We start from the raw sequence: 18329 nt of genomic DNA on the forward strand, positions 1-18329 counted from the left end.
CATGAGAATAGGGGAAAATTATAACTTGGGGAAAAAAGTATTATTAGAGACAAATGGAAGAAAATATAAAACTATCATAACTTTAAATGGGTATAGATTATACAATACAATAAATAAAATGAAAAAGAGTGACAGAGTGGATAAGAAAACAAAACCCACAGTCTGCTGCTTACAAGAAACACATTTAAAAAAACAAAGACATATATAGAATAAAACAGAGCTGGAAAATCTTTTTATTATTCATCAAGAGTTAACTTTTAAAAAGCAGAAGTTGAAACCAGGTTATCCAAAAAACAATAACAAACATTCAAAGAAATTATTTGAGTTTCAGTTTCTTTACCTGTAAAATGTGGAGGCTGGAGCAGATTACTTCTAAAGTCCCTTTTAATTTTAAGTCTATGGTCTTATGAAATAAATTTGTTTTCTTTTACTGACAAGCATAAACATATTGAGGAATTGAAATGTGTAACATATATACGATTTTAAGATGATGTAATGGTAATGGTAATTTGAAGATCTTCCCTGCCCCCTAATAGGTCGAATATAATCATGGGGAGCCTGTGATGGGTGGAGTTTACTGAAAGGTGGAGCAGAGCCCACAGGAAGCTAGGAGTCAGAGCAGCTAGATGGTGGAAGAGAGAGGACGCAAGCAAGCAGACAGCTAGGCTTGTGAACTGTGTTTGTGGGAAGGCTAGAAAGATGGTGTGGCTCCCTGTGGTGTTATGGTGTATTATGGATTCAGTTTTCTGGTGGTGGGATTTGGCTGTCTAGTTTGGGGATTCAGTTTTCTGGTGTCTGAATAAATGTTTTGCTTCTGTCTTCTATATGGAGAGTCTGTTATATTTTGTTATTCAGAACTATACTGGCATATTCACAGTCACTGTTGGTGCTGTGAAATTGCATTGGTGTTACAGATGACTATCATCATTAAGCATAGTACAATGATATGAGGGAAATGATTATCAAATAACTAATTAATATTGGAGAGACACAGAATTTATCCCTTTCTGAAACTTTATTCTCTACCAGGCCAAGTCAGCATCTGAAAGACATTGCTGATAATGAAATGTGATTTACTTTCTTATTCAGACCCCACCCAAGTGGGAAAGCCCAGTATCGTCCTACTCAGGTTTGGGTGGGGATATATTCTTTTTATTAGATTGCCCTAAACTGAGAGTGGTTTTGAAGTAAGTGACATAAATCAAAGTCAAGTCCTCCAGCCTCATGAGAATAGGCCCACTTCTCATTATAATATTCATTTTCTCTCATTACTTGTTAATCAATCAGACTCAATTGTGACCCTCAGGAGCACCCACCCTTCCAAGGGCATATAAACAGCGAGTGGGTTCCATGAGGGGTCTTTGGCATTCAGGAGTATCACTGAACCCTTTGATTAATTATATGATAGCATGATTAATAAAAATGATTACCCAGAAATTATCTCTTGAACTTTTTATACATTACAGATACATGGAATAAAAACTTTATGCTCTCTTCATTTTACTTTTCTGAATGTAACACAAACCCTAGAAAATGCTAAATAATTTTTTAAAAAATGATCCTTATGTTCTAAGTCAGAAACACAAATCTTAAGCCAAAATCAACTCAATTTCTACCACTTAAATTTTACCATATACTCTTAACCTAAGGGTGCACCCCTTTGAGACTCCTCCCCCCAAACTCCCCATATAACTCAAAAACAATACATGAATTTATGCTAATTTTAATGGGAAGGTTTTTTTTTTAATTAATGGGAAGGTTTTACTAACCCAAAAGCATACCTGCTGCAGTTTATGATTACATCTTCTGGCATTATTCTTTTCTTCAACATCCCCATCTTTGGATGGTCCCCACGACCACGAAACAACCCTGGTGGCTCAGTCTTGAAATTGCCTATTTTCTCTCTGTGGCCATCTAATATACAGTAGCCAAACTCTTCCTGAAGTCTTTCTGCCTCTTCTTTTAGCTTCTGAGTTAGTAAAATATCATATACATTAGCAGTGAGCAGAATAGTACAAGCTTAAGTTTCTTAAATTGAACTAAAGATTCACCCCTTAATTAGCCCAAAATGAAGTCTGAACTTACACTTAATTTTTCATGGAAAGGGTCTCAAGAAATCAAAAGTTTAAGGGAATCAATGACTTAGAGTGATACACAATTACTGAGGGATATAAGATAAAATCTACTACGTTATCTCCAGTAATGTTAATGAAACAGTTTTTCAAACTAAATTTAAGCTAAAAAAGGAAAAAAAGTCCTTCAATTTTTTTTAAAGTTTTGAGTTAAACTCTAACAATACAACTATTGTTAAACTGCTTTACCCATCTTTATTCAAAGCTATTTTTGTTTCTTGTGAAGATTATCATTTTTTAAGGACTTTAACTTAATGAATTTCAAAATTTTAAAAAATGAAGTTATTATAGTAGATTTTTCTCAAAGATTTAGAGAAATATTTACATAAAACAATGCAAAAAATATAAAAACTATATGTCACAGTGGACCAAATTATGTACCACATTAATATTACATTTTGTTCATTTATCACATTCTTCAGAGGGGAAATATTACTAACCACATTCCTCCCATTGGATCTAGTTTTCTGTAGTTATGTCTCTCAAAGTGTGTAAATGAAATATTTTAAACATCCTAGGAGAGTACTATTTGAAAGAATCTTATCCTTTTATGAAATGATAGCCAATAAAGTAAATAATCACTCCTTAATTTTATCTTTAATGTAAAAAAACTTTATGCAATTAAGTTTGCTTAAAATACATCTGCATGAAATTTGACAGGAGATATTTCAAGTATACAGAATATTATATCTTTGATAACCAGCTTTTTATTGATGGCGTGGCTGTGCCCATGAATAAGATAAATTCCTCTAGGATGAATATCAATAAATTAACAACTCTAAAATTTTAGAATGCATTCTGACCTGTTTCTCCTCTTTGGGCAAAGCTTTTCGGGCTTCATTTTTGTCAACAAAGTACTTGTGGATCTCTGTGAAGTCACACTTGTCCAGGTGCTTGATTATCTTTTTCTCCTCCATGGTCATTTCCTTTGCCAAAAACCAGAAACCAATATAAAGTCTTTCTTACTCATCAGCTTCAAACTCTATGATTTTATCATATGGGTACCCCCAAAGCTGATGCAGAGACTTTAGCAGACAGTCATCCTAAAACTCATTACCTTGTGGCCAACCTCTGGGTGAAGAGGTCCTTCCAATAAGCTCAGCAAGCCTGGTGCTCAAAAGAAACAAAGTCCATCACTAGGTAATTACCTGAGGCTTTTCCAGTTGGTTAGAAACTGCTAAAAGCCTGCACCCCAATGTCATGGAGCAAATCCATAACAAAATGAATCATCAGAATAGATCATCTCTTATCTACAACTAAAAGGACAAAAATGAACCCAGTGAGCAGGACACAAACTTGTTATTTAGGGAAATGAAAGAATTTCCTTTCCTAAAAATTCGTGGGTCAGATGGGTATTCCTGAGAGATGGACTAGAAACAAAAGAGTGTACTAGATGACATCAAGGACTACTAACTCATTATAGCTATTATTATTGATGACTCAGTACCTAAAACTATTAATGTAATATAAACTTCATAATAAAGAAATGAGGGAAAAAAACCAAGGCTGCTCTTTTTAGGAGCTTACACTCTAGGATCCTTTGGCCAGTACTTTAAATATATGCCATAAGTAGGAGGGCACCATGTATTTAATGGCTACTGAAAAATAAAAAGCTTCTACAATATGATCAAAGTAAAAACAACTGTCAGGTGTTTACACCAATACATCTATGACCTGTGATTTCACAGGTATGCCAGCACAGATTATATTAATTTAAAACTTAAGTCTTTGTATGAGAAAGGTAAGTAATTTGTCCAAAGTCAGTAAGAGACAAAAATGGGATTGGAACCCAGGCCTTCCTGAGTTCCAACTTTAGCATTCTACCCACTATATCACACTGACTCTTAACAGTTTATTGTTAAAAAATAAAAAGCTCACTCTAATTAGATTGTCTTGGAAATGACAGTTGTTAATAATAATGATAACAGCTAGCATTTATATAGTACTTTAAAGTGTGTAAAACGCTTTATACATATTATTTCATCTCCTTTTCACAATAACCCTGGAGGATATCTCCAATAGGGGCCTACCCTTCCTCTTCTCTTTCTTCTTAACTCTCTACAATCTTGGTTTTCTGATCCCAAGATCAGTCATTTATCTACTACACCAGACTGCCTATATAAAATATTCATAGCTACCTCAATTATAATAAAATATGAAAATGACCTATATAGCCAACTATTAAAGACTGGTTGAACAAGTTGTGGTATATTTTCAACTCAATTCAAGAAATGTTTATTAAATACCTACTATGTGCAGGGCACTGTACTATGGGATACAAAAAGAGGCAAAAAGTTCTTGCTCTCAAGGAGCTTACACCACAATAGGAGAGATAATATACTACATATATATGTATATATGCACACATACATACTATATATACACACATACACACACAATATAAAACACACAAAGCAAGCTATATGCAGGATAAATAGGAAACAATTAACAGAGGGAAGGTGCTACTATTAAGAGGGCTTGGGGAAAGTTTCCTGTACTAGGTGGAATTTTAGGTGGGACTTGAAGCCAGGAGGTCAACTGTCAGAGTAGAGGACAAGAGCATTCTAGGGATAGGGGACAGTCAAAGAGAAGGCCCAGAGTGGAGAGATGAGTGTCTTGTTTGTGGAACAGCAAGGTGACCAGTGTCACTAGATTGAAGAGTATATGTTGAAGAGTAAGGTGTAAGAAGACTGCAAAGGTAGGAGGGGGCTAAGTATGAAGGCTCTGAATGACAAATGGAAGATTTTGTATTTGATCCTGAAATCAAATGGAAACCATTGGAGTTTATTGGGTATAGGGGTGACATGATCAGGTTTGCATTTTAGAAAAATCACTTTAGTGGCTGAATGGAGAATGGATTAGAATGGGAAGAGATCTGAAGCAGGAAAACCAACCAGCAAGCTATTGGAATAGTCCAGATGTGAGATGATGAGGGCCTACACCAGAGTGTTGGCAGGATCAGAGAAGGGAACACATTCTGGAAATGCCACAAAAATGAAACTGGCAACAGTTTGGATATGGGAGATGGGTGTGTCTGTTGTGAGAGATAGTGAAGAATCCAGGATGATTCCTTGATTGTAAGCATAAGGCACTGAGAACATGGTGATGCCCTCTATAGTAGTATGGACAGAGTGTTTAGGGGAAAATATAATGAGCTGTTTTGTATATAATGAGTTTAAAATGTCTACTGAACATCCAGTCAGAGATGTCTGAATGGCAGTTGCAGATGTGAGATGGGAGGTCAGCAGAGAAAATGGGGCAGGAAAGGTAGATCTGAGAATCATAAGCATAATGATGGTAATTAAATCCATGGGAGCTGATTAAATCAAGCGAAGTAGTAGGGCGGGAGAAGAGAAGAGGGACCAGGACAGAAGCCTGAGGGGCATGCTCTAGAGGAGAATCCAGCAAAGAAGAGAAGAAGCAGTTGGATAAGTGGCAGCAACACCAGAAGAGAAAAGCTAACCAGAAACCTAGAGAGAAGAGAGTATCGAGGAGAGGATGATCAACAGTGCCAAATGCTGAAGAGAAGTCAAAAAGAATAAGGACTGAGAAAAGGCCACTGGATTTGGCAACCAAGATATCATTATAAGTAACTTTGGATGTCAATATAATAGAACATTAGCATAGTATTTTGTTTGACTTTTTGTGGTAAATTTAAGAGGAGAGGGATAAAAGATTTAAGCTATAAAGAAATGGAGTTAAAAGCCAGTGATTTTATGACTTAAATGATAAGTTCCTGAAGCCTCACCATGCTGTCCAAGGATGATAAGAAGAAGAAAGATGCTGCAAGTCGACCAAGAAGGACAAAGATCCCATGAACAAGTTTGGGGACAAAGCTAAGAAGAAAAAGTGGTCCACGAGAAAAGTTCAAGACAAGCTCAACAATGTTTCTTTTTGACAAAGCAACGTATGACAAACTCTGCAAGGAGGTCTCCAACTATACTTATCACCCCTGAATTAGTCTCAGAGAGACTGAAGATCTGAGGTTTTCTGGCTTGAGCAGCCCTCCAGGAACAGCTTAGTAAAGGTCTGATTAAAGCTAGTTTCTTCAGCTGCTGAAGATGCATGAAATGGTTCAACATTTTTGTGTACATTTTCAAAAATAAACTTATTGGACTAAGAAAAAAAATGACTACTTATATTCAATTCTTTTAATTCAGTGTCCTTATAGTGAAAATAGATCATTATCACAGGTATAAAAGCTAATTTTATAGGTCTGATGGAGCTAAAAGGAAATTTCATTTCATTTCAGATGATAACTTTTAAGAATACAAAGCAATGTGGAGAGATATTCAAAATAATGCAGAGTGAGAAGAGTAAAAACACTAAAACAACAAAAACATAAATACTGCCAAAGGACAAAGTTTGGAAGGGAAAATTAATCATTAATCAAGTGAAGTTATTCCAAACTTGTAAACAGCTCTGATTATGACTCTTGTGAGTCATTTAACCTTGCTGAGCCTCATATCCCTGATGTAAAATGATGGAACTGAACCAAACAAGTTTAAGTTCCCTTCAAGCTCTACATCTTATGACCTAGATTGGGCGTAGACATATTGGAATTTTCATTTCTGTGTTAGCTTTTTATGAAACTGTTTATAATGAAAATTTATCAAAAGGAAAAAAAAGACAATTCAATACAAGATTTTGAAAAACGACAATCCATTCAACCACACACATGTATTCAAGACAAAGTACCTTTCGCCAGTCACTGAAGAAGTTATTTTGAAAAACTTCCTTGGTTGTATATTCATGATCCAACATTTTTCCATAAAAGGTAGCAATCTCTTCAGTTGCTAAACTCAACTTCATAGCTTTTCCTGTGGAAATTAAAAGGCCAGGATCATCTTAAGTGTTTGCTGTTTATTCTATGGTCCTATTATTTCCAATGTCAATGATACTAATGTTTTCTTTTCATTTCAGTTCATTTTACTTCAGCACCAAGAGGTTTATTTTGTGTATAAGTTGGAGTGGAGGGGTGAAGGGAGGGAACCTATGAAAATCTACAAAGATTCTTTTTATTCTCCAAAAATTCCTAGTCTTACATATATTAAATTCTCAATAAATATTTGCTAAATTTAACTGACAAAATGACGAACCCTGATTAAGAATATCTGAACTTTCAAAATTTACCCCATTTCATTAGGTATGTTAACAAAGCTAGATTTGTCAAGACTTCAAAACTGGAAAAATACAGAGAGGTAAGGCCAACCAAAATATCTCCAAAACACCCCCATAAAATAAAACAGCAGTGAGATAAAAGCAATAACACTTCTGAAATAACTGATCTTGAGGAGTAAGTTTAGAAATACAACGGACATTCTAAGTACCAAGAAATAATGTGGCTTAATGGACAAGTAATATGAACTGCTATGGGCAGTGACCCCAAACCACTCAACATTTTGGTGCCTCAGTTTCTCCCTCTTGAAAATAGGTATTCTAGGGGCGGCCAGGTAGCACAGCAAGTAAGAGCACCAGCCCCAAAGTCGGGATGACCTGGGATTGAATCCAGGCTCAGACACTTAGCACCCACCCAGAAACACCTGGCTGTGTAACCTTGAGCAAGTTACTTAACCCCAATTGCTTTAAAATAAAAAAAATAAAATAGGTATTCTACTTTCTCTCAACTGAAGCTGTAGGCTTCTTGAGGGCAGAAACCATGTCTTATTAAATTTTTTATCCATCTCTGTTGTTCATCACTTTAAGCCCCTATATATAAAAAACAATCAATAAATGTCTGTTGAGTCAACATCATTGTTGAACTGAATTATCGATCAAAAAGCATTTACTATCTGTGCTTAAAGAGGGAAGAACAGAAAGAATGATAATTACCTAAAATAATTTAAAACTCAATTAGCAATAAAGATAAAAAGTAAAAAAAAAACTATCAGTGAGGACAATAAGAGGTTGCAGGACTAAAAGAAAGAAAAGAATAAAGACATTCACCAGAAGCTTCCCTTAGATGCTCCTGCTGCTACAAAGATTAGATTAAGCAAATGAAAACTGATGCTGTAGAAACTTTCACTGTCTATTTAGGGATGTCAGAAAGTGGAAAGGATACTGATATACAGGAATTAGATGGAGTCGTGAATCAGTCAGCATTTGGTGGTGTAGAATGTTGATGAGAGTTGGCAGAATGTGTAGAAGGAGGATACTCTACAGAACCTGAGAGATGGTGGCAGTACCTAGAGATTTTGGTCCTGGATTTCCTCACCTTGTATCACCACTGTGGTTACTGTGGATATTCACAGGTACTTGTCAGCTGGGGTTGTGCTGTATGTAGCTACTAAGCACACATACAGTATCCTCCACGATGGGAAGCATTTAATGGTGAAGTTGTAAAAAGAGATTAGGCCTAATGATGTTTATGTGAATGGCATCAGCTGAACTGGCTCCTTAAAGCAGGATGCTGGTTGTCAATGGCAAGACTGGGCAAACCTAACAAACATACATTTTGACCTTTGCCCTCTTCCAGGCCTGATACTTTTCTGACTCATGCCTACTGTTTGTAGCCTAGCGATAGCAATTAGTCAAAAGGAATTTGGATTCCCACAAATAAAACCAAATCCAAATATTCTAGTTTTGTAAAATTAAGATAAATATTGGGGTTATTCACAAAGCAATTCTGAAATATGTAGGAGGGAGACTAGTAGTACAAAGACTATTACTATTATGATATCTTAAATTGCTGGCATTCAAATAAACATGAGTACAGAATATTAACTGAGAAACCTATCTTTCCCATTTTGAAATTATATGGCAAAGGATAAAGATTTTGTTCATATGGAACATTTGTTTAGACAAACATTTTCCATGATGGCCAAAGAAACACAAAGACTAGACTTGGGAGTCAGAAAACCTGGGTTTCAGCCTATTCTCTGGTACCTAACTAGCTCACTATGTGACTTTGGGAAAGTGACTACTTCTGTGTCTAGACTTTTCATCTGTAAAGAGAGGATAATGCTAGTTATACTGTGTCACTCTTGTTGTGATCTAACTGATTTTATAACAGTGCTACATAAATATTAGCTATTAATTTGGAAGACAGAAGACATGCTGGAGAAGAAAGAACACTGGGCTTTGGAGTCAGAAGAAGTGAGTGAGCTCAAGTGTTCGAAATCCACAGAATTATAAAGGATAATGCTCGAAACACCAGATAAATGTGGGCTATTATAGTTTATTATCTTACCATCATAAAAGAAGTGAACTTCATCTGGAAGTGGTTCATATAAGGGTGCAAAGTATGGCCCTTTATGTTCCAATTGTTTCCATTTCACACCGTCTTCACTTTTTTCTTCTTGCCACCTAAAGAAAAGCCATATAAATTTATTTTTTCACGGAGACATTTATTTGTAGTCAAAAGTGTATAAAACTAGGAGCCAGCTTATTTCAGATTTCATCCTGGCTCACCCCCAAGTTTTGAGAGCTTCATACCTTTCTCTGGCCTCAATTTCATTATCTGTTAAATTAGGAAGTTGATTAAATTATCTCTAGGACTAAGGTTCTAAAGATAACAGATTTGGAGATGTTATTAAAAGGATATTTGTAAAGAAACAGTCATGGATGTTTTATTTTTCTTTTTATTTTTTGGAGAGCAAATGGGGTTAAGTGACTTGCCCAAGGTCACACAGCTAGTGAGTGTTAAGTGTCTAAGGCTGGATTTGAACTCAGGTCCTCCTGACTCCAGGGCCAGTGTTCTATTTACTGCGCCACCTAGCTGCCCCCTGGATGCTTTGTTTTTAATGGTGAAAGACTAGAAATAACTTATATATCCACTCATAGAATTAGGGAATGGCTGAAAAAGTGGATTATCAATGTAATCAAATACTCTATGTCCTGTTAAAAATGACAAATATGTAGAATGAAAAAAAAAATGAGACACACACAACAATGCAAAGTAGAATTAAAAGCGTATCACACACCATGAATGCTATTTAAATCTAAAAGCACCTGGATATATCAAGGAACCAGCATTTATAAAGCACCTACTTTGTACCCTGCATAGTGTGGTGCAATGTGGCTACAAATACACGAGACAGTCCTTGCTCTCAGGAACTTACATTCTGCTGGAGATAAGCAAAAGCAACAACAGATAAATACAATCTTAGAAGGGAATGAAGGGTTTCAAGAAGGGGAGTGAAGAAAGGAAAGCATTCAACACATAAGTGACAGTCCGTGCAAAAGCACAGGGACTTGGAGACAGAATGCTGTACACTGGGAACATCAAGTTGGCCAGTTTGGCTAAAGGTGAGAGTGAGAAGGAGTGATGTGTAATTAGCTGGCAAAGATAGGTTGACACCAGATTGTGAGGGGTTTCCAGAACCACAGAGTTTTTATTTAATCCCAGACCCAAAAGGAAGTTAAGGAAGCTGCCTATGAAGCTTGATCAGACCTATGGGTCAGGAAGAACCATTTGGCAACTGTTTGGAGAGGCAGAGTAGAGATAAAGAGACTAATGCAATCATCTGAAAGATGAGAGGAGAGGAGGGCTAGGCTGGTTCTGGTGTGAATGAGGAAGAAAATACTGTGATAGTAAAAATCAATGAAAAAATGCTGGTGATTAGGTATTTATTCTAAAATCACCACAATCAAAAACAATTATTTTTTTACAAAGCATTTTTCCACTCTGCAGTTAACATACCACTCCACAACCAGGCCTCCAGATGTTATGTCCCACTCCTTCCCTCTAACCTCTAAAGAACCATTATCCTACCAGTTCTAACATAGCTTCTGGAAAAGGTATGTCAATCAATTGCCCTATTATTCCACTCTAGCAATCCTGGAGATATCCCAGACCAAAATACCCCTCCCTCATTACCCTGTAAGAGTTCTTCATCTGCTTTAGTCATATCTGATTCTTCATAACTCCATCTAGGGTTTTAGGCAGAGATACAGGAGTGGTTTGCCATTTCCTTCTCCAGCTCATTTTACAGATGAGGAAACCGAGGCAAACAGGGTTCAATGACTTGCCCAAGGTCACACAACTAGTGGCTGAGACTAAATTTTAAGGTAGGTATTCCTCAGTTATCCACCAAGCCAACTAGTTGCCCCCTATATAAGTAGCTTCCCAATTAACATGCAAGCTTCTTGAAGGTGGAGACTGCCTCTGACTTGTATTTGTATCTCCACAGTAGGCTTACTACATACTTTTTCATTCATTCATTCACTCATTTTTAAAGGCCAGAAAAACTGGGTAGAGGTTACCATGCTCTACCCTAGGCCTGTACAACATACGGCCCGGATTTCTGGTGGCCTGTGAAAAATATAGTTGATATAAAACAAAGTAAAGATGTAAGGAGTGCTTTGTCCATGCCCACTTAACCTGCCTTCTACGAGTCACTACTGTGGCTGTCATGTAACTTGGCAGATGGGTTACCACTGTGCACTCTTTCCTGTTTGTCACGTGCCCTGTAGCAATCAACCATCGTCAATCTGTCTCCAGTCTGAAAGGAATGATTTCATGATAAATAAAAATCTTAAGTAATAAGTATAATTAATTTTCATTGACATTTCCCTTTTTAAAATATGGTTTATTTGCAAAATAACTTAATCACTAATTATAACTTTATTTGGAAAGTGAATTGAAAACCTATCTGTAGCCCAAAGAAGTTTAGTCTATTTTAATTTTGGCACTGACTACTGCCAAGTTGCTCTACACTTAAGCAAAGGCTGTTAAAATCCCAGGGTTGCTCAATTTTTTCGTTTTAGAAATTTTTTCCCAGAGCACTCCCAGATTATTCTGGAGCTCATGGATTGGCCAACTCTATTTAGTCATTGTTTGTCCCCCACAAAGGTCTTCCCCTCCCACATGGAATTTTTTTCTTTTTGACTAGGTAAAGAGGTCATTCTTGGCCTAATTTCTGATTAAACCTTAATCACCGAATGGGCATTGCTTCAGTCAAACTGGGACCTGTTAAAGACCTTAGCTTGAAAAGGCCAAGGTCACCCACTGCAACCTATGCCATCTCTAATTGTCCTAATCTATATCTAGCCACTGGACGCAGACAGCTCAAGAGGAGAAAGTGAGGCTGGTGACTTTGCAGTTCTCCCTCACTTAAATCCAATCCACTCTCCCTTCCCCCCATGTCAAGAATGAAGGGCAAAAAATAATAACAACAAAAACAACAACTATTACTACTACATTTATTAAATTCCCTCCTATCATGTAAGAACCCAAAATTAGCCAAAAAAGCATTGCTTTCACTATCATCTTTAGGCATTTAAAGATTCTATTATGGAATCTAGATTTTCCTCTGTTTAGAGATATACAGGCAAGTAGATATATGATTTTTCTGAAATTCTCATTGTGATCTAAAGGGCCTAAAACTAATTTACAAGTACTTCATAATTAATATTTATATGTTATTATAATACTTAAAGGTATAAGTGACCTTTTTAGCTAGGTGGAACAGTGAATAGAGTACTGGGCCTGGAGTCAAGAAGACCTGAGCTCAAAATCAGCTTCAGACTAGTTGTATGACCATGGGCAAATCACGTAACCCAGTTTGCCTCAGTTTCCTCATCTGTAAAATGAGCTGGAGAAGGATAAGGCAAACCATTCCATTATCTTTGCCAAGAAAACCCCAAATGGGGTCATGAGAAGTCAGACACAACTGAAAAATAGTTCAACAACAAACATTAAACTGTGTCCTGGGCTTGATGTCAAAGGTGCTGGGTTGTGTGTGTGTTTCCAGCAAGCAGCCTCAAAATGAGGAAGACAGTACTTTCTCCTGGCCCAAAGTGAAAAAAAGATCACAAGAAAATCAGTCAGCACTTACCTGGATCCCACAGATCCCTCCCTTCTCTGTGCTGCCCCCAGCCAGAGGTACTGCCCTCTCCAGGCATTCAGGAAATAACCAGATTTGGTATCACAGCACACCCTAGGGACTGCTCTTTTAAGCCACAGTATATTCCCAATACGTGTCCGCATCCCAGAGCATCACAGCAGAAACCATGCTTGTTTAACCTGTGCACACCAGTTTGTTGACCTTTCACCCAGGAAGGATCTGAATTTACACACACATCCTTTGTGCTTTTAGAATGCAGCACTCTGGGAAACGTAGTTCTACGCCTAAAAGCCACACACAGTATATCTACACAGCAATACCACAATCCTTCCTGGCTCTAATACTGCAGACTCAGTTTTCTGTGCATTTGATAATCTTAGGTTTAAAGGTAACAGAGCCCCTAAAGTCCATCTCCACCCCCTTAATAATAGATGAAGAGACTGAGAGCCACACAGGGCAAGTGACTTGTCCAAAGACACACAGTAGTGACAAGGCAGGATTTGAACACAGGTCCTCTGAATCCAAAATCAGTGCTCTTTCTATTTGACCATGCAGTTTCTCTTAATCTTATGCTCCATCTGATTCTTAAAGAATATATTAAGCATTGCTAGGAAAGCAGTCTGACGCTACCTCATAGCAGGCAGTATAGTGTAATGGAATCATCATTGGACTTGGAATGCTATAACCTGACTCCTCTGGTTACTTATTTAATATTAATCAAGTCTCTTCCCTTCTCTGGTCTCAATTTCTCTACCAGTAAAATGTGGAAGTTGTCTAGGTGTGCCATTCCATGGTTCCTTTTGGTTCCAAAGGTCTATAATAGAAAGCATTTTTTTCCTACTCATTTAAAATGAGAACTGAAAGGTTTCTCCACTCAGCTGAAATAACTACGTTGGTTATAGCTAGGTTTCTTTATTCACCCAGAAAAAATCAATTAAGTATGAAGTTGAAAGAAAAAATAGTAAGGGCTATAGCCACTTTCAAAGGTATCAGAACTGTTTATCTGATACCAAGTGTTTGAAGATTTGATATGTTTCCTTCTTTATGTTTATTCCTTAGAAAATTCTCAACAGAATTTAGATATGTGAATGATACTAAATGTAAAGCAAAAATCCACATCAATTGAAGAATTGCACAACTAAAAGGAATCTTAGACTACATAGTTCTCCTTGTTTTATATAAAGTTTCAATCCTGCCTCAGTTACTTACTAATTGTGTAATCATGGGCAAAGCACTTGAGTCTTTTTCTTTGCCTTTAAAATGGGAATAAATATACTCGCACACTTCCACAGGGCTACAATGAGGAACACATTTCATAAACTTTAGAGTAATTAGCATTATGTAAAATGCCTTTTGGACTGGATCACCTGGCTAACAAAATAAAGTCACTGTGTTTTAATTTATTCAATGATCAAGGACCACACTTAAGATTTCTATCCAAAAGTTACTCATTCAGTTCATTCTTGGTTTATTCTGACACCTAGTGGTTATAAAGCACTAGCACACTGTCAACAAGACATCATTTTCCCCCCAGGCTTTTCTTGATTATTTTTGGCAGTAATCATTATTTTTGAAAGGCCAACACCCAGAGCTAAACATTTTAAATGCAGTCGATGAACCTGATTCTGTAACTATTGTTTAATTTGAGAGACTTTAGCAATCAGATCACAGAACTACAGAGTTTGAAAGGATCTTTGAGATCTATATATACCTAGACTTGCTGTTCAATTATTTGCATTTGGTTCACTCCTTCCAACTCCATTGGGAGTTTTCATGGCAAAGATACTGAAGTGGTTTGCCATTTCCTTCTCCAACTCATTCTGAAGATGAGGAAACTGAAGCAAACAGAATTAAGTGACTTGTCCAGTCACATAGCTAGTGTCTGAGGCCAGATCTGAACTCAGGAAGAGGAGTGTTTCTGACTCCAGGCCCAGCACTCAATCAACTGTGCCACCAAGCTGCCCTAACTATACCTAGACATATACATCTATACTGACACAGATCTTGCATCATAATCCATCCACCTCTAACATGCTATCATCCAGTCTGCTACCATATGCATCCTCTCTAGATAGCCCCCATGCTACCTCTTGCCCTGGGAATAGTAATCAAATAAATACTATCATTGCTTTTGGAAAGAGCAGTGACAATCAACTACCCTATAGCTCCACTCACAATTCCCCATACAAACCCCTTAACTAGCTACTACACCCCTTTTAGAATGTCAGCTTTCTGAGGACAAAGACTATCTCATTTTATTTCTATCCTCTGGGCCTGGCTAAAGAGTAGGTGCTTAATGGTTTTTCAATCAATCATTCATTATTAAATCAAATGCTCTTATTTACAGAATTAGAGACTACTCACCCAGACCATCATTCTTTCCACCCTTAATTCTTCTCAGGCCATCCCTGGCTACATTCTCCCTCTTCCCCCACTGTCTTCTCTTTCACTTGGTTCATCTTGGTTCCTCACTCTCACTCACCCCATATATCCAATCTATTGCCAAGTCTTATCATGACTACCTTTACAGGATTTCTCAAATAAAGCCTCATCTTTCCACTCTACATAGAAGACACTCTAGTTCAGACCCTTATTGTCTCTTTTCTGCAATATTACAATGGTTTTCTAATTCATCTCTCTGCCTCAAATCTTTCCACATTCTAACCTACCATCTGCTCATTTACCAAATGATTTTTCTAGAGTGCAGGTCTGGCCATCCTATACCTCCCTCCTCTCTCCCATCAATGAACTCTAGTGGGGAAGAGAACAAGCATTTATTAAGCACCTACTATGTGCCAGGCACTGTGCTAAGTTTTTACAAATATTATCTCATTTGATACTCTTAACAACCTTGGAGAGTAGATACTATTATTATCAATTTACAGCAGAGGAAACTGAGGCAGACAAATGTTAAATGACTTGCCCAGGGTCATCATACAGTCTCTAAGGCTGAATTTGAACTCAGGTCTTCCTGACTCCAGGTTTAATACTCTATCCATTGTGCCACCTAGCTGGCTCATTATCTACAGAATCAAATATGTAGTCCTCCAGCATTTAAAGTTCTAACTTGGCACCTCCCTAATTTCTAATATTCTACATTAGACTAATTTCCACACATTCTACATTCCACACCTGCCCCCCAGTGCTTAACAGAGTTCCTGGAACATAGCATACTTAATGATTGTTGATTGACTGGCTCAGTCTCTAGATGATCTCTAATGTCCTCTCTAGATCTAAATCCTATAATCCTTTGAATTTTCTAAAATTTCCACAAATGTGTAGGGGAACTCTTTAAATCTTTACCTAGATCTTAGATTTTAGATCTTTCTTAGAAACTAGATATTATGTCACTTTTGCAAATCTATAATAGACTTAATAATGACCCTTAGGCTATCAAGACTCTGAAGTTGCACAGTGTAACCTTGAGCAAGTTACTTAACCCCAATTGCTTAGGGGCGGCCAGGTGGTCCAGCAAGTAAGAACGCCGGCCCAGCATGGGGAGACCTGGGATTGCTTCCAGCCTCAGATACTTGACAGCCACACACAAAAAAATAACTGGCCGTGTAACCTTGAGCAAGTTACTTAACCCCAATTGCTTAAAAAAAAAAAAAGACTGAAGTTGCTTATGTTTAAAACTAGACCAAGGGTGGGAAATGCTGAATTACCTCATTTCTTAAAGCATGAATTAATATGAACTTCCTCAAAATAAGCTATATTGGCCTTAAGTTTTCTTCTGTAAGACCCAACACAAAAAGTCAACTGCACTTTCATTTTCAATTACATAAACACTGCATTTGTTTGAAATCTGCTCATAGGAATTTGCATCCTATGGAAGTCAAAGGTCTGACCTATAGTCAAGTGAAACATACCATTTCCATTTACTTTCTTCTTCCTGCCTTTTCTTTTTTCCCTTTTCATTTTCCTCCTTTGGTGTTTTACTCATTTCCTTATCTTTTTTCTTTTCCTTTTTCATGGAACACAGCTCATTAACTAATAACTCTTCCCTTTTCACTTTATCTTTTGTTCCACTCTTCTTTACCAGGAATTTATTTTTAGCTTCGTTCCTGCCTTTTAGAGCCTCTTCTTGTATGGATTTGTTTCTCTCTCTTGATTTTTCCTGTCTTTTATTTTTTTTTCCTCCATCATGGCTGCCTCTCAGCTTTTCTTCTTGTGTCTGTCCACTTTCCTCACTTTCAATCTTTATATCTCTTCTCTCTCTTTGCCTTTCTTCCTCTAGGTTCCAATATTCTATCTTACTTTCCTTTAATTTGTGCACACCTTCCTCTTCTCCCTTGGCTTTCTTCCTTTTCTTTTCTTTTTTAGAAACCAAAGTTTCTGATTTAGTCTTGTACTCCTGTAGCTTCTTCTTTGCTTTCATGGTGTTATCTTGTTTTTCAGCTTCATTCTCTTCCTTAACTTTTTCAGTTCTCAGTTCTTTTTCCTCTTTATTTTCATTATTTTGTACATGTTTCCCTTCAAATGACATTTGTCTTTTGGGTTTTTTTATCATCCGATGTTTTCCTCCAGTGCTCATTTCCACAGGAACCGTTTTGTTATCCTCTTCTTTGCTCTCCAGCTGTTTCTCATGATCTCCTCCCATTCTGCTGATACAGTCATATTCTATTTGATCTGCATTTTCTTTTTTTACAGATTCTTTTGTGTTCTCTTTTGCACTGTTGTTTTCCTTTTCAGTCTTTCCTTTCAAAACATCTTGGGTATCACCATGGTCCCTCTCAATCATTTCAAATCTTCCTATGTTCTCTTTTGTTTTCTTGTACTCACTACCATTCTCCTTTACTGGCTTTCCTGCCTTTTGAGACATCTCAGTGTGTTTTTGCTTATGATGTTTTTCTTGCCTTTTCTTTGAGTCCTTTCCTTTAAAAACTTTCTGTTTATTCTTACCAGTCACATCTTTTATCTGGTTGCTTATTATTGGTTTATTGTTTGATTCTTCCATGGTGCTCCGATGTAGAATGCTTACAGACTTCCTCATTCCCTTCTTATCCCCAATGATGCCTTTATTTAAGGTATCTTCTTTACTTGCTGAACACTTCCCGTCTTCACAGATTTCCTGATTTCCATAATTAGGAGCTTCCATTTTGTTTTCACGAACTTCTTGTAGCTTTGTAATCTTACCCAAAGAGAGAGAACAAACAAAAATCAAAAGTAAAAGTTAGATGTCATTGGTAACATTTCATTAACTTAAGACATTTTTTTAAGTGTTCAAATCTACAATCATTATTGAGTACCTAATGTGTGCAATGCACTGGGCACTGGGGTTGATATAAAGGTTAGAAAAGATATTACCCTTTTCCTCATGGAACTTACAGTACAGGAGGGTAAAAAGGCACCAACATAAATAATTTTAAATACCCAATATTATAGTGTAAGTACATGAAAAAAAGTACAA

General features: G+C 36.9%; 1 protein-coding gene across 1 annotated transcript in view; it reads right to left on the bottom strand.

The window, feature by feature from the left end:
• The window catches only part of TOP1MT (DNA topoisomerase I mitochondrial), a 95804-nt gene that overhangs the window by 35429 nt on the left and 42046 nt on the right, over window positions 1–18329 (bottom strand). The window contains exons 8-12 of the mRNA XM_069096904.1: window positions 16789–18050; window positions 9322–9437; window positions 6831–6952; window positions 2936–3058; window positions 1782–1969 (exon numbers count right to left, since the gene is read on the bottom strand). Coding sequence (XP_068953005.1) covers window positions 1782–1969; window positions 2936–3058; window positions 6831–6952; window positions 9322–9437; window positions 16789–18050 — 1811 coding nt within the window. The remainder of the gene's footprint in view (window positions 1–1781; window positions 1970–2935; window positions 3059–6830; window positions 6953–9321; window positions 9438–16788; window positions 18051–18329) is intronic.

The sequence above is a fragment of the Petaurus breviceps genome, unplaced genomic scaffold (genome assembly GCF_028583685.1).
Source record: "Petaurus breviceps papuanus isolate PSGF00001 unplaced genomic scaffold, PetGlider_PUasm1.0 339, whole genome shotgun sequence".
Taxonomy (NCBI): domain Eukaryota; kingdom Metazoa; phylum Chordata; class Mammalia; order Diprotodontia; family Petauridae; genus Petaurus; species Petaurus breviceps.